The sequence below is a fragment of the Bombina bombina genome, chromosome 4 (genome assembly GCF_027579735.1).
Source record: "Bombina bombina isolate aBomBom1 chromosome 4, aBomBom1.pri, whole genome shotgun sequence".
NCBI classification, from domain to species: Eukaryota; Metazoa; Chordata; class Amphibia; order Anura; family Bombinatoridae; genus Bombina; species Bombina bombina.
Window position 1 is genome coordinate 952,705,259 of NC_069502.1, and position 15,288 is coordinate 952,720,546.

The window sequence follows — 15,288 nt, forward strand, 5'->3', positions numbered from 1 at the left end:
ATTAGCCAATTTAAAAAGCTGTATCCTATCCTGTATTTCATCCAGTGGAGAGTCTATCCTAATAGCATCAGGCAACTCATCAACCAATATGCCGCCGCACTAGTGACGGAAGCAATGCACACAGCTGGCTGCCATTGTAAGCCGTGGTGTACAATATATATATATTTTTGAATCTAAATTTTCCAGGATTAACTACAACCGAGGAGTCTGTCGTCCAATGTAGCTAAAACCTCCTTGAACAACAGACAGAGGTGTTCTAGCTTAAACCTGAAAAATACAACTTCAGCATAAGCACGAGGAATTACACTGTGTCAGAAACCTCGCTGCTGAAAGTCTGATTTTCCTCTAACGCTTTCTTTTCAATATTGAGAAAGCAGACAACGCATCAGAAGACATGCGAAAAGCGAAGTCTTGTAAAGTAAACCCAAAATGAGTTAAAGAGGAAGTGCAGGGCACTGCATGTGAGGGCAAGAAAATTTGGGACTCCAGAGGAAAAACATTTTTTATATTGAACATTGTAAATAAATTTCTGAACAGCATCCTCATCGGAAAATGTCTCAGAAAAAAAGACTATCCCTAAGGATTAAGTTCCTCACCTACATGAGCAACAGAAAAGGTTAGTGGTTCCACATTAGCATCAACACAAAAAACAAGTGACCCTATGTATGACCTCTTGGTCCATTGTTTTTCACAAACAACCAAGAATTTAAAAAAAAATCTTTAACTTTTTACTAAAGATAAAAAGTACAAAAACGTTGCTGTCACTTTAAATTTAAAAATGGAAACTTTTTTCCTTTTTTTATTAGTTGCGTGGAAATAGGGCAGAGCAGCTCAAATAACCTTGCAATTTTATCAGTACCCCTCAGCATGAAGCTGCTGAGGAGCCTGCCCGAACAACTAAACTAACTCCCTCTGAGTAGTATGTATGTATGTATTGATCCGGAACACCACCGCAACAGCGGAAGACAGTCTCCGGTCCCAATTACTCATAATATAATGAGAATGCACAATAGGACCAGAAACTTCCCAACTTCCCTTTAGGTTCTCCGGAAGAGAAGGGGAAAAAAGGCACGTTATGCAAATGCCGCCTCCCCAAGGACCGCCCGTCATGGGCGTTGACAATACAGTCATCTCCCGGTCGGCATGTTGTTTACGTAACCGCCGGGAGATGTGACCACTGCAACCGTTAGTTTGCCCCAACGCCTGTCTCAAACGGATAGCAATAGTCTCCAGAATGTAAAGGAGAATTACATAAAAATACAAAGTGCCTAATTACGCCCATGTAGGGCGATGTCAGTACAGTCATCTCCCGGTCGGCATGTTTGTCTATGCAACCGCCGGAAGATGTGTCCACTGCAACCATTAGATTGCCCCAACGCCTGCCTCTAACAGATAGTAATGGTCTCCTGAATGTAAAGGAGAATTACACATACCATACATAAAGTGCCCCATTACGCCCATTGAGGGCAATGTCAGTACACTCATCTCATTGATAGTTTGCCCCAGTGCCTGCGCTAGCTGTCGCATATAGCCTCCTAGGTATAAAGGAGAATTCATGCCTGATTACAATAAAGTGCCCAACAATTAAGGGCTTCCTTATATGTCCCATCCTTACAAAGTAAGTGACCAACTTCTGAGTTTTCCTTTAACCCCAGAAATAAAAGCCAGCTCTTCATATTCAGCCCGACAGCAAAGGCAGCTCCCAGGTTTGAGAGGTCCTATTCCTCACATGGACCTGTGAAATAAGAGAAAATACTGAGCAATATCCCTCAGATTTTTCAGAGTTAGGGCAGCATCAGTATGGGAGGCGCAGTGAGAATTATGTCCCACAAGTTCCCATTGCACTAAAGCCACCAATGCTCTACTGAAGAGACTGATATGGACTACGGCTACACCCTAGGACAAAGCAGCACAATCTTACACTACTTATAAACTCTTGATTGAAGAATCTAATCTAACACCTCACTTTGCCACTTCCTATCACTAACGTATGCAAAGAAAATGACTGGGGTGGGAGGGAAGGGAGGAGCTATTTAACAGCTCTGCTGTGATGCTCTTTGCCTCCTCCTGCTGACCAGGAGGTGAATATCACATTAGTAATTAAGATGATCCGTGGACTCATCGTGTCTTAAAAAAGAAATATACAAAGAGGACCATGTTGCCGCCTTGCAAATCTGAAGCTTCATTTTGAAAGCCCAAGATGAGGAGACAGCCCTAGTGGAATGAGCCGTAATTCTCTCAAGAGGCTGCTGTCCAGCAGTCTCATAAGCAAAACGAATCATACTTAACCAGAGGGAAAGAGAAGTAGAAGAGGCCTTCTGACCCTTACGCTTTCTAGAGAAAACAACAAACAGGGCAGAAAATTGCCGAAAATCTATCTTTAGCTGTAGCTTGAAGGTAAAATTTTAGAGCATGCACAACATCCAAGTTATGCAAAAGATGTTCCTTATGAGAAGAAGGATCAGGACAAAAAGAATGGACAACAATTTCCTGATTAATGTTTAGATCCGACACCACCTTAGGGAGAAACCCGAAATTAGTACGAAGGACCGCCTTATCTGCATGAAAAATAAGGTACAGGGAAATCACACTGTAGAGCTGAAAGCTGAGAAACTCTGCGAGCGGAAGAAATAGCAAGGAGAAACAAGATAACTTTTATATAAACAACATGTATCGGCTCAAACGGAGCCTGCTGCAAATCTTTAAGAACTAGGTTAAGGCTCCAAGGAGGAGCAAAAGGTTTAAACAAAGGCCTGATTCTGACAAGGGCCTGAACAAAAGCTTGAACATCTGGTAAATCTGTCAGACGTTTGTGCAAAAAGAATAGATAGTGCAGAAATCTGACCCTTCAGAGTACTGACTGGCAAACCTTTCTCCAGGCCATCCTGAAGAAAATATAAAATGTGGGGAATCCTCAGCCTGCACCAGGAGAAACCCTGAGATTCACACCAAAAAATATATTTACGCCATACCTTATGGTAAATCCTGCGAGTAACAGGTTTACGAGCCTGAAGCATAGATCAATGACCGCTTCAGAAAAACCACGTCTAGACAGAACTAGGCGTTCAATCTCCAAGCAGTCAGCTTCAGAGAATCTAGGATTTGATAGAGGAATGGACCCTGAAGTAGAAGATACTTCCTCAGAGGTAAACTCCAAGGTGGAAGAGAAGACATCTTCACCAGATCCACGAACCAGATCCTGCGAGGCCATACAGGAGCTATTAGAATTACAGTCGCCCTCTCCTGCTTGATACAAGCAATGACCCAAAGAAGGAGAGCAAACGGGAACAGGTACTCCAGACTGAAGTTCCAAGGCACCGCTAGAGCGTCAATTATAGCGGTCTGTGGCTCTCTTGATCTTGAACCATACTTTGGAAGCTTGGTGTTTAGACGTGACACCATCAAATTCAACTCTGGAATGCCCCACCTGAGAGTTATTTGAAAACCTCTGGGTGGAGAGCCCACTCCTCGGAATGAAAAGTCTGCTTGCTCAAAAAAAACCTGGGATGCGGAAGGCAGAGAGGAGACAATCGTGAGACTCCACCCACTGGAGAATGCAAGTCACCTCCTTTATTGCTAAGGAACTGCGAGTTCCTCCCTGGTGATTGATGTAAGTCACCGAGGAGATATTGTCCGATTGTAATCTGATAAACTGGACTAAAGCTAGCTGAGGCCAGGCTGATGAGGCATTATAAATTGCTCTCAACTACAAGATGTTTATGGGAATAAAAGACCCCTCGAGTCCAAAGACCCTGAGCCTTTAAAGAACCCCAAACTACTCCCCAGTCTGAAAGGCTGGCGTCGATGGTTACAATCACCCAGGATGTACCCTGAGACACATGGTCCTGTGAAAACCACCAAGATAGAGAGACTCTAGTTAGGGGAACCAGAGTAATCCTCTGCGATAGGTTTGAGTGGTCTCCGTTACATTGTCTGAGCATGCAAAACTGTAGGGGTCTCAGATGGAACCAAGCCAACGGAATGATGTCCATGGAAGCAACCATCAGACCAATTACTTCCCTACACTGAGCCACAGATGGACAGGTTGAGGACTGTAGTGACATGCAGGAAGTCAGAAGTTTAAGCCTCTGACGGAGTCATCATTTGCTTTGAAGACCTACAAGTCTATGAGAAAGCTAAAGCCGCCCAGGCAGGAAGTCAGAAGTTTGGATTTTCTGACCTTCATCAGAAAAATCTTCATAGACAGAGAATCTATAATCGTTCCAAAAAAAAACATACCCTGGTGTCTGGCACCAGAGGACTCTTCTCCAGATTCACTTTCCACCCGTGGGAATGTAGAATAGACAATAACATCTTACAAAAAGAAAAGAAGGCACCTGAACCAATCTATAGTTCTGGACAGATGCCACTGTAATTCCTAAACATCTGGCTAATGCCAGAAGAGCCCCATCGAACCCCCGTAAGATTCAAGGCTAAGTCTAAAATTTAGGGCTACAAATCGGAAGTGTTTGTCCAAAAGGCAAAACAGAGAAAGGCACGATTAAAAAGAGAATAGAAGAATAAATAAGATAAGGCAGGAAAGGCTTATAACATAACCTCTAATCTACGGTAGGAAAGGGATAAAAAAAAAAAAAAAGGTTAAGAATCCCTACAGCATACATTTAAAATGTATCGAGTAAATTAAGCAATTATGATGCTTATAACAATAACAGTATATACCTATACTGAATCATAATGAATCAGGATAGAGATAAATCAAATAAATGTTGATAATCCCTAAACCCATACTATAAATGAGATAGTCATAATGACTCCCTTATATACTATAGCCTACTTTACGCAGACTTCCCCTAAATGCCAAAGCATTGCTGAATACACAGCTGTAAGGATAGCTAGTGTTAAAACAGGAATCAAGCTGGTAGATTGGAGACTTACCCATTGTATCACAAGTGGTCAGATTAATAATCTCCTGTGTATATTTTTCTACCGCAGGAAAAAATATAACACGAACATGGATAATCCCTAAGACATATACAGTGGGGCAAAAAAGTATTTAGTCATCCACCAATTGTGCAAGTTCTCCCACTTAAGAAGATGAGAGAGGCCTGTAATTTTCATCATAGGTATACCTCAACTATGAGAGACAAAATGTGGAAACAAATCCAGACAATCACATTGTCTGATTTGGAAAGAATTTATTTGCATATTATGGTGGAAAATAAGTATTTGGTCAATATCAAAAGTTCATCTCCTTCGTTGGCAATGACAGAGGTCAAACGTTTTCTGCAAGTCTAAACAATGTTGTCACACACTGTTGCTGGTATGTTGGCCCATTCCTGCATGCAGATCTCCTCTAGAGCAGTGATGTTTTGGGGCTGTCACTGGGCAACACGGACTTTCAACTCCCTCCAAAGGTTTTCTATGGGGTTGAGATCTGGAGACTGGCTAGGCCACTACAGGACCTTGAAATGCTTCTTACGAAGCCACTCCTTTGTTGCCCAGGCAGTGTGTTTGGGATCATTGTCATGCTGAAAGACCCAGCCACGTTTCATCTTCAATGCCCATGCTGATGGAAGGAGGTTTGCACTCAAAATCTGTCATGAACCAAGCCTCCAGACGAAAAAGAAAAAGAAAAGGTCTGGGAGGCATTCTGCTAAGAAGGGCTGTGTGGGGATTTGAACCTGTGGCTCTGTGGTTGCTATTTCTGTTTGCTTACATGTTGAGCCACAGCCAGTTCTAGCAATAGCATGGATCTTAAAAGATCTGATAAATAACTATTTGCCTTACTTGTTATTACACCTGTGCAACACACAGGTGTTCTCAATTCTGGAATTAATCAGAACCAACCCTGTGCAAAACCTCCCTATTTAAGGATGGCTTTTAGTCTGCATTTTTGTCTTCACATTGGATCTGTTTTGTCAAGTCAGAACCTGTTTCCTGTACTTCTTTGGAGAAAGATTTCCTTTGCACCTGCTTTACAAGGTATTACCAGGAGAAAGCCTTTACCTTTAAACCTGTTACCAATCTTCAAGTTTGTTTCCTGCTTTATGCAAATTCCTGCACTCAGCTATTGTCAGAAGAAAGACTTCACCTTTGTACCTGTTTACAAGGTATTACCAGGAGAAAGCCTTTACCTTTAAACCTGTTACCAATCTTCAAGTTTGTTTCCTGCTTTATGCAAAATCCTGCACTCAGCAATTACCAGGAGAAAGACTTTACCTTTAAACCTGCTACCTGTTTACAAGTTGTTTTCTGCCTTGTGCAAATCTTACATTTCAGTTATTACCAGGAGAAAGACTTTCCTTTTTGAATCTGCATCTCTGCTTACTTTGTTTGTTTATTTTCACTCCTGCTGTATGTGGTCTTAACATACCTGAGTAGCATATTTAAATATTCTGCAAGTATTTGCTTAAACAAAGTATTTTGTTTAAATAAATTTGTTTTCATTTTCAATCAGTATGGCTTCTACTAATCTTCCTTTAAAGCAACTGTTCCAGACAATGAGGCTCTCACATGATATCCTGAAACAGAACATGACAGAATGTGAAGACCCTAAAAGAGAGCCCTCTGGGATTATTGCTGTATTGGATTCAGTGTTAAAGTTTATTAAGGACATACTCATTAACTTTATGGAGCTGGTGGAAATGTTATCTCTCCCAACCGAAACCTTGTCTAAAGTTACCTCCCAAACAAGGAAAGGTTTTAAAGAACCCTTAACAGAAGAGGAGAAAATTCGGCGAAGACAACTTAACCTCTGTTTCTATTGTGGGGGACCTGGTCACCGCATCACAGGGTGTCCAGTAAGACTTCCTAGAGGATCAAGTCAAGATACAGCCAAGTTGAAAATGAACTCTGATGTTAAGGGAACAAATTATACTTCCACTAGCAAACTGTATGATACCCCTGGAGATGACCCAGCTATGGAGAATACATCTATTCTACAAACAACCGTTTCTAACACGCTTCAAGAAATGGTACCCGATTTGAAACAGATGGTCATTGGGAGTACAACTCCAACTACATCCATTACCCATACCACTGCGTCTGTTTCTGCATCAACCACATTGGGGAACTCTGCAAAAATACCTCCTGGAAATCCTGCACATTACCTTGCTTCTGCCCTGGCTGGAGATCCAGCTAACAAAAGTCACTCATCAGACATAAAAGTGACAAACTTTCCAGCTGAATCAGACTCTGCCAATTCTAAAGATCCACACCTCCTTGTACCACCTTCACCCAGCTACTCATTGACTGAGAAAGAATTGGATGAGATGGTTGAATTGGATATAAATGACACAGAAAATGAATTCCTGGACTCTGAAGGAGCGGTCATACCTTACCCGGAGGTACTCTACCCATCAGGCAGATATGACCCAGATAACGAATTCCTTGACTCTGAAGGAGAGGTCTTTTCCTACCCGGAGGTACCCTGCCCATCAGCCAGTCCATTGCAAGCTGCTGGGTATAATCAGGAACCTCTAAATCAAAACTGTCTTGGTTTTTCAGCTCTTGTTATGCCTACAGGGATATCTTCTAAGGGTCCTCAATCTCAGGCAGCTGTTCCAAGCAAAGAATCCATTCCATCTGATTGTATTAGGGCTTCAAATGGAACACTTGTTCGTAAATCCCACCTTCAGATGTTTGAACAGGCTTTGAGCGCCCAGAGTGCGCTCTTTGGAGGGGGCATCTGTCATGAACCAAGCCTCCAGACGAAAAAGAAAAAGAAAAGGTCTGGGAGGCATTCTGCTAAGAAGGGCTGTGTGGGGATTTGAACCTGTGGCTCTGTGGTTGCTATTTCTGTTTGCTTACATGTTGAGCCACAGCCAGTTCTAGCAATAGCATGGATCTTAAAAGATCTGATAAATAACTATTTGCCTTACTTGTTATTACACCTGTGCAACACACAGGTGTTCTCAATTCTGGAATTAATCAGAACCAACCCTGTGCAAAACCTCCCTATTTAAGGATGGCTTTTAGTCTGCATTTTTGTCTTCACATTGGATCTGTTTTGTCAAGTCAGAACCTGTTTCCTGTACTTCTTTGGAGAAAGATTTCCTTTGCACCTGCTTTACAAGGTATTACCAGGAGAAAGCCTTTACCTTTAAACCTGTTACCAATCTTCAAGTTTGTTTCCTGCTTTATGCAAATTCCTGCACTCAGCTATTGTCAGAAGAAAGACTTCACCTTTGCACCTGTTTACAAGGTATTACCAGGAGAAAGCCTTTACCTTTAAACCTGTTACCAATCTTCAAGTTTGTTTCCTGCTTTATGCAAAATCCTGCACTCAGCAATTACCAGGAGAAAGACTTTACCTTTAAACCTGCTACCTGTTTACAAGTTGTTTTCTGCCTTGTGCAAATCTTACATTTCAGTTATTACCAGGAGAAAGACTTTCCTTTTTGAATCTGCATCTCTGCTTACTTTGTTTATTTTCACTCCTGCTGTATGTGGTCTTAACATACCTGAGTAGCATATTTAAATATTCTGCAAGTATTTGCTTAAACAAAGTATTTTGTTTAAATAAATTTGTTTTCATTTTCAATCAGTATGGCTTCTACTAATCTTCCTTTAAAGCAACTGTTCCAGACAATGAGGCTCTCACATGATATCCTGAGACAGAACATGACAAAATCCCACGATACATGGCCCCATTCATTCTTTCATGTACACGGATCAGTCATCCTGTTACCTTTGCAGAGAAACAGCCCCAAAGCATGATGTTGCCACCCCCATGCTTCACAGTAGGTATGGTGTTCTTTCGTTGCAACTCAGCATTCTCTCTCCTCCAAACACGACGAGTTGTGTTTCTACCAAACAGTTCTACTTTGGTTTCATCTGACCATATGACATTCTCCCAATCCGCTTCTGGATCATCCAAATGCTCTCTAGCATACTTCAGACGGGCCCGGACATGTACTGGCTTAAGCAGGGGGACACGTCTGGCACTGCAGGATCTGAGTCCCTGGCGGCGTAGTGTGTTACTGATGGTAGCCTTTGTTACGTTGGTCCCAGCTCTCTGCAGGTCATTCACTAGGTCCCCCCATGTGGTTCTGGGATGTGTGCTCACCGTTCTTGTGATCATTTTGACCCCACGGGGTGAGATCTTGCGTGGAGCCCCAGATCGAGGGAGATTATCAGTGGTCTTGTATGTCTTCCATTTTCTAATTATTGCTCCAACAGATGATTTCTTCACACCAAGCTGCTTGCCTATTGCAGATTCAGTCTTCCCAGCCTGGTGCAGGTCTACAATTTTGTTTCTGGTGTCTTTCAACAGCTCTTTGGTCTTCACCATAGTGGAGTTTGGAGTGTGACTGTTTGAGGTTGTGGACAGGTGTCTTTTATACTGATAACAAGTTCAAACAGGTGCCATTAATACAGGTAATGAGTGGAGGACAGAGGAGCCTCTTAAAGAAGAAGATACAGGTCTGTGAGAGCCAGAAATCTTGCTTGTTTGTAGGTGACCAAATACTTATATTCCACCATAATATGCAAATAAATTCTTTCCAAACCAGACAATGTGATTGTCTGGATTTGTTTCCACATTTTGTCTCTCATAGTTGAGGTATACCTATGATGAAAATTACAGGCCTCTCATCTTCTTAAGTGGGAGAACTTGCACAATTGGTGGCTGACTAAATACTTTTTTGCCCCACTGTATATAATATGTTCAACAGGAAAGATAAGCCGACAAAAGACTTATAAAAAATATACAGAAGATATTTCGATGGTAGGAGGAAAATAAATCATGTAAATATTAATATTCCCCTACTTATGTCTTAAATATGCACAGCCAACAAGATAAGATAAGCATTTCTAATGCTTATAACATAGTAATCATATATTCTACTGTAGAAAAGAAGGATAATATAAGTAGACCTAATGTTAAAAACAGTCTAATTAAACCGTACTGTAGAAAGATAGGGATAAACCATGAAAATGGAAATAATCCCTAAAACATACAGGAATTTGAGACAGGATAATTGGACATCATATATTGATAACAATGCACAGTATATACTTATACTTAAAAAGGAAAGGGATAAACCATGAACATGGTGACAATCTTAAACAAACATACAGTTACAATGCATAAACTGTAGAAATTTGTAATCACCAGTAGGTGGGTATAAATAATAAATGAATCCCTACTAAATCGAAGAGAGAAAGAGATTAATCATTTGAGAGACCCTTACGATTTATCCACAGAATGAGAGGGAAATGTAATGCACCTTAATACATGGCAACAAATACTAGTAAAAAACATATATTATGCTTACCTGATAATTTCATTTCTATCTGTACGAGGAGAGTCCACGGCTGCATTCATTACTTGTGGGAAATACAGAACCTGGCCACCAGGAGGAGGCAAAGACACCCCCAGCCAAAGGCTCAAATACCTCCCCCCTCCCACTCCACTCATCCCCCAGCCATTCTGCAGAGAGAACAAGGAACAGTAGGAGAAATATCAGGGTATAAATGGTGCCAGAAGAAAAACAAAAGAAATTTAAGTCCGCCCAACAGAGAACCCGGGCGGGAGCCGTGGACTCTCCTCATACAGATGGAAATGAAATTATCAGGTAAGCTTAAACGGGAGGGTAAAAAAAGAGACGAAGCCTAGTCTGAGGACACCACAGCCTGTAAAACCTTTTTCCCAAAATCTGCTTCAGCCGAAGCAAACACGTCAAATTTGTAAAACTTTGAAAAAGTATGTAAGGAGGACCAGGTAGCCGCCCTACAAATCTGCTCCATAGAGGCCTTATTCTTGAAGGCCCAAAAAGAAGCCACACCTCTAGTTGAGTGACCCGTAACCCTCTAAGGGGGCTTATGTCCCGCTGTCACATAAGCCAGTCGAATCATGCTCTTCAGCGAAAAAGATAGGGAAGTGGAAGAAGCCTTCTGCCCTTTGCGCTTCCCCGAATAGACAACAAATAACGCTGAAGTCTTTCTGAAATCCTTCTTAGCCTGAAGATAAAATTTCAAATCTCGAACCACATCGAAGTTATGAAGAAGAAGGGTTAGGACACAAAGAAGGAACTACAATCTCCTGATTAATGTTGCAATCAGAAACAACCTTCGGGAGAAAACCCAACCCAGTTCGAAGGACAGCATTTAATTAACCCTACTGAAGCCGGAGGTGCCGCTGCTGTAAATGAGGAACATACCAGCTAAAGGAGCTAGAGTGTAGATGCTCCATTATAAAAAGTCCACACAAATACATAAAAGCCTCAACCCCCTGTGTCATTTTTAACTGTAAACAAAACTATGAGGGTAATTGAGTTATGTCAGAGGGAAACACCCAATAATGAGTGAATCGGAGCCTGTTTAAAGGACCAGTCAACACAGTAGATTTGCATTATCAACAAATGCAAGATAACAAGACACTACAATAGCGTTTACTCTGAATTTCAAATAAGTAGTAGATTTTTTTCTAGCAAATTTCAAAAGTTATGTATATTTCCACTCCCCCTTTACCAAGTGATAGCAATCAGCCAATCACAAATGCATATACGTATAGTCAGTGAATTCTTGCACATGCTCAGTAGGAGCTGGTGACTCAAAAAGTGTAAATATAAAAGAATGTGCACATTTTTTTAATGGAATTAAATTGGAAAGTTGTTTAAAATTACATGCTGTATCTTAATCATGAAAATTTAATTTGACCTGAGTGTCCCTTTAAGGAGATGCCGGTAGATCCAAGCTGCTCAAATAACTGATATCCCCAACCAGGGATATAACTAAGGTTACCAGACCCATCCAAGAGGGCAATGGAGGTGCCAGTTGCTCACCCTTCAAAGTCCCCCCTTTCCCTGATGACAGTAACAGTTATACCTGCCAAGGGAAGGGTTTAAATAAGGATATAAAACGGACTTACCCTCCAGGATCTTCTGCTGTGGAGCAGACACAGCACTTCCCAGTCTGTCAGCCTCAATCGACCGCTGGCAGGGACATGGAGAGAAAAGAAAAAAACAGAGTAACCAACCATGGTTTTCTATATACGGGTAGCATAAATGTTAGAAGTAAAGCAAAGACTACCTCGCCGCCTTCTAACTGCTAAAAGCCACCACTACTCTTACTAAAGAGATTGACGTGGATACAGCTAGACCCCAATCTTTGCTTGCAGGGAAAAGTACCCATTAAAAGGATTAAATTCTTCAGACACCAATTTCGCACATCCGCCATTGACAAAAGCAAAGCAAATGATGGGGGATTATGGGTAAGGGAAGTTACACTTAACAGCTTTGTTGGGGTGCTCTTTGCCTCCTCCTGCTGGCCAGGAGTTGAATATCCCACTAGTAATTGGAATGACGTTGTGGACTCTCCATCCCATAGGAAAGAAATAAAATCTATAACATACTACTAGTTTTCAGTGTACATTTTACATGCTGTAACTTACAACTGAATAAAGAATTTGTTTCATTAATGAGGATTCTTACCTTAACAACTCCAGTGTATAGCACCATATTACCGTTGCCCTCCAATACCACCATTGTGTCAATGCTCTAAAAATATATAATAAAAAAAATAAAAAAAAGAGAGGGGAGGGAGGGAGGGATTAAAGGTTGCTGAGAATTATGACATGTACATAAATACAATTTTCTTTACTTACTCGCACTGGCGCTGCATCTTTTGCAGAAATGTTTGTGATGGAACCAAATATCAGCTGGGACTTATCATTGCTTTCTTCAAACTTTACCAATCTTCGGATGAAACATACAAGTATTAAAGTTCACAATAACAATTAGCTTTAACCTTTTAATGCCTTTCTGATGTTCTATTCCATCCTAACCGTGCTGGGCTTTAGCACCGTTAGTACGGAATAGAACATCCTAGCTGTTTGGCTGTCCTGAAGCCAACGGCACTTCTTGGATGCGATCGCGGTCTGGAGGGAGTGCCTAGAGTCATAGGGACGCCCCCCCCTGACCCCACCCCATCATTGAAATCTTGCGATTTTTCCGATGTAGACACATTAACCCTGTCATGAAAGGGTTAATTAAAGTACTTCTTACTAACATATGGGTGGTTTATTATCTAAACAGTGAAAGAGAATTTGTACTGTTAAAAAGGGACATGAAACCCAAAAACATTATTTCATGAGAGTATGTGATTTGAAACAACTTTCACATTTACTTCTATTAGAAAATTTGCTTCATTCTCTTGGCATCCTTTGTTGAAGGAACATTGTTTCACCTATTTTTATTATCCATGTACCTCACTGTAATCATGGTGACAAAGTCATGCGCCACTGTTTCCGGCTTGTCACCAGGTCAGCATAGACGTTGGGAGGATTCCGTGGTTGAAGCCCAGTGTTAAGCGAGGTATCTAGCGGGGAAGGATTGAAAGGTGGCGCAGATGGTGTATAAGAGTAGTTGGCATCATTGATCAGTAGGAACTCAATGAAATCAGAAGGGTTGTCACCCAGTTTATTGCATAAAACATCGGTGATGCTTTGGAGCTAACAATCTCGCAGCCATCACCCAGCATGACAGAGCTCCGCCCCTCCAGGCATTATATTTTAATCAGGTTATACAGAGCAATCACACCATTTGTGGGTTTACTACAGTAACAATTATAGATTTTACACACAAAAATATACATTTTTTGCTGTTACAAGTTTATTGCACAAATCCTTGAATTTAAAATTGAAAATCCACTTATACGCATTTTCAATTTTAACTATCATGTCTATTTAATAGGTAAACTAAACCAGACCCAGTTGTAGGTGCAAATAAAAGTATAAATTTGTACTCAAGGAAGAAAATGTATCTAAATAGAGACACTAGATTGCAACAAATACATACTCAGTCTAAATTGTCATGGTTTGTTTCTGCAATACTGATCTTAGCTAACTAGGTGTTTAACACCTTCAAAGGAATTAAAGGGCCATGAAACACTTTTTTTTTTCTTTCTCTTTCATGATTCATATATAGAGAATATCATTTTAAATAACTTTCCAATTTACTTCTATTATCTAATTTGTTTAGTTCACTTGTTATCCTAGGTAGGCTCAAGAAATGGGAGCTGGATGCTGATTGGTGGATGCACATACATGCCTCTTGTCGTTGGCTTACCAATGTGTTTAGCTAGCTCCCAGTAGTGCATTGCTGCTCTTTCAATAAAGGATACCAGGAAAAATAAGCAAACTTGATCATAAATAATTCTCTATCTGAATCATAAAAGGAAATGTTTGTGTTTCATATTCCTTTAAACAGGAACACAAAGTCACAAGTCAGCAGCAGTTTCTTGCTCAGAAGCTACAGTGTGTGTGGCTCTTGAGTAGGACTTTCCCTAGGTGTTTAATTTTTTGCATGGAGTTATTTTGCATTCTGCCTCATGCAGACACATGATTGGTATTAGAAGTTGGTGGGTAAAATAAACTTTATTCAAAGCAGTTTTAACACCCCCCAATACATAAGTAGTGCACCCTATACTTTTAATAGGAAGTGCTAGGAGGCTGCTCTTTGCCCTCTGATAACAAATCGGTTATGTGTTGGGCTCATGCTTTCGCATTCAGCCTGGTATTAAATGTAATTGGTTGCTATTGTGCTTCAAACAAAGAGTATAGCTAAGAACAACCAAAATCTCCACTCCATCAGATCTAGTGATGCATTATCCCCAGGGTGTATAAAATAAAATGCTTTTTGAGGGACATCTATCTAAATATAAATTCTAAGATACATTATATTCAACCTGAAATATAGATTTGTTTTTAATTATATAGCAAGATGCTGTAATGTTTTTTGTTGTAAATTAATTCCATTAATCCATTCACAATGTCATGCTCTCCCAAAGGTTTCTGTCAGATTATTTTGGACAATTTTTTGATGATATCACATATTATTGGTTTGTAGTTCTCAAAACTAAATTTGTGTCTGCCTCTTCTTCACAGCAAAACGTTATAAAATTAACATACAGAGTTGATAGACCTTACAGGGACATAATCACAAAAGTTAACTTTAGAGTTTCAGATAGAGCATACAATTTTCAGATTTACTTCTATTATCAGATGTTTCATTCTCTTGGAATCATTTGTTGAAGGAGAGCAATGCTCTACTGGGGTCTGGCTGAACACACTGGGTGAGACAGTGACAAGCAGCTATCAAACAGTAGTGCATTGCTTCTAAGCCTAACTATAGAGGCTTTTCAACAATGGATACCAAGAGAACAAAGCAAATTAGATAAGAGAAGTCAGTTGGAAAATTGTTGAAAATTGCTTCTTCTTTCTGAATCATAAAAGTTTAATTTTGACTACTGTCCCTTTAATGTCAATGCTCCCCTTCAAGTCTATGTACACAGAATCAACCCAGACTAAGTTTCAAGAAGCTCACT

At 40.6% G+C, this 15,288-nt stretch overlaps 1 protein-coding gene across 1 annotated transcript in view; it reads right to left on the minus strand.

The window, feature by feature from the left end:
* Positions 1 to 15,288, minus strand: part of ANAPC1 (anaphase promoting complex subunit 1) — a 592,717-nt gene that overhangs the window by 534,462 nt on the left and 42,967 nt on the right. The window contains exons 12-13 of the mRNA XM_053712607.1: positions 12,569 to 12,659; positions 12,396 to 12,461 (exon numbers count right to left, since the gene is read on the minus strand). Of these exons, the coding sequence (XP_053568582.1) occupies positions 12,396 to 12,461; positions 12,569 to 12,659 (157 nt within the window). The remainder of the gene's footprint in view (positions 1 to 12,395; positions 12,462 to 12,568; positions 12,660 to 15,288) is intronic.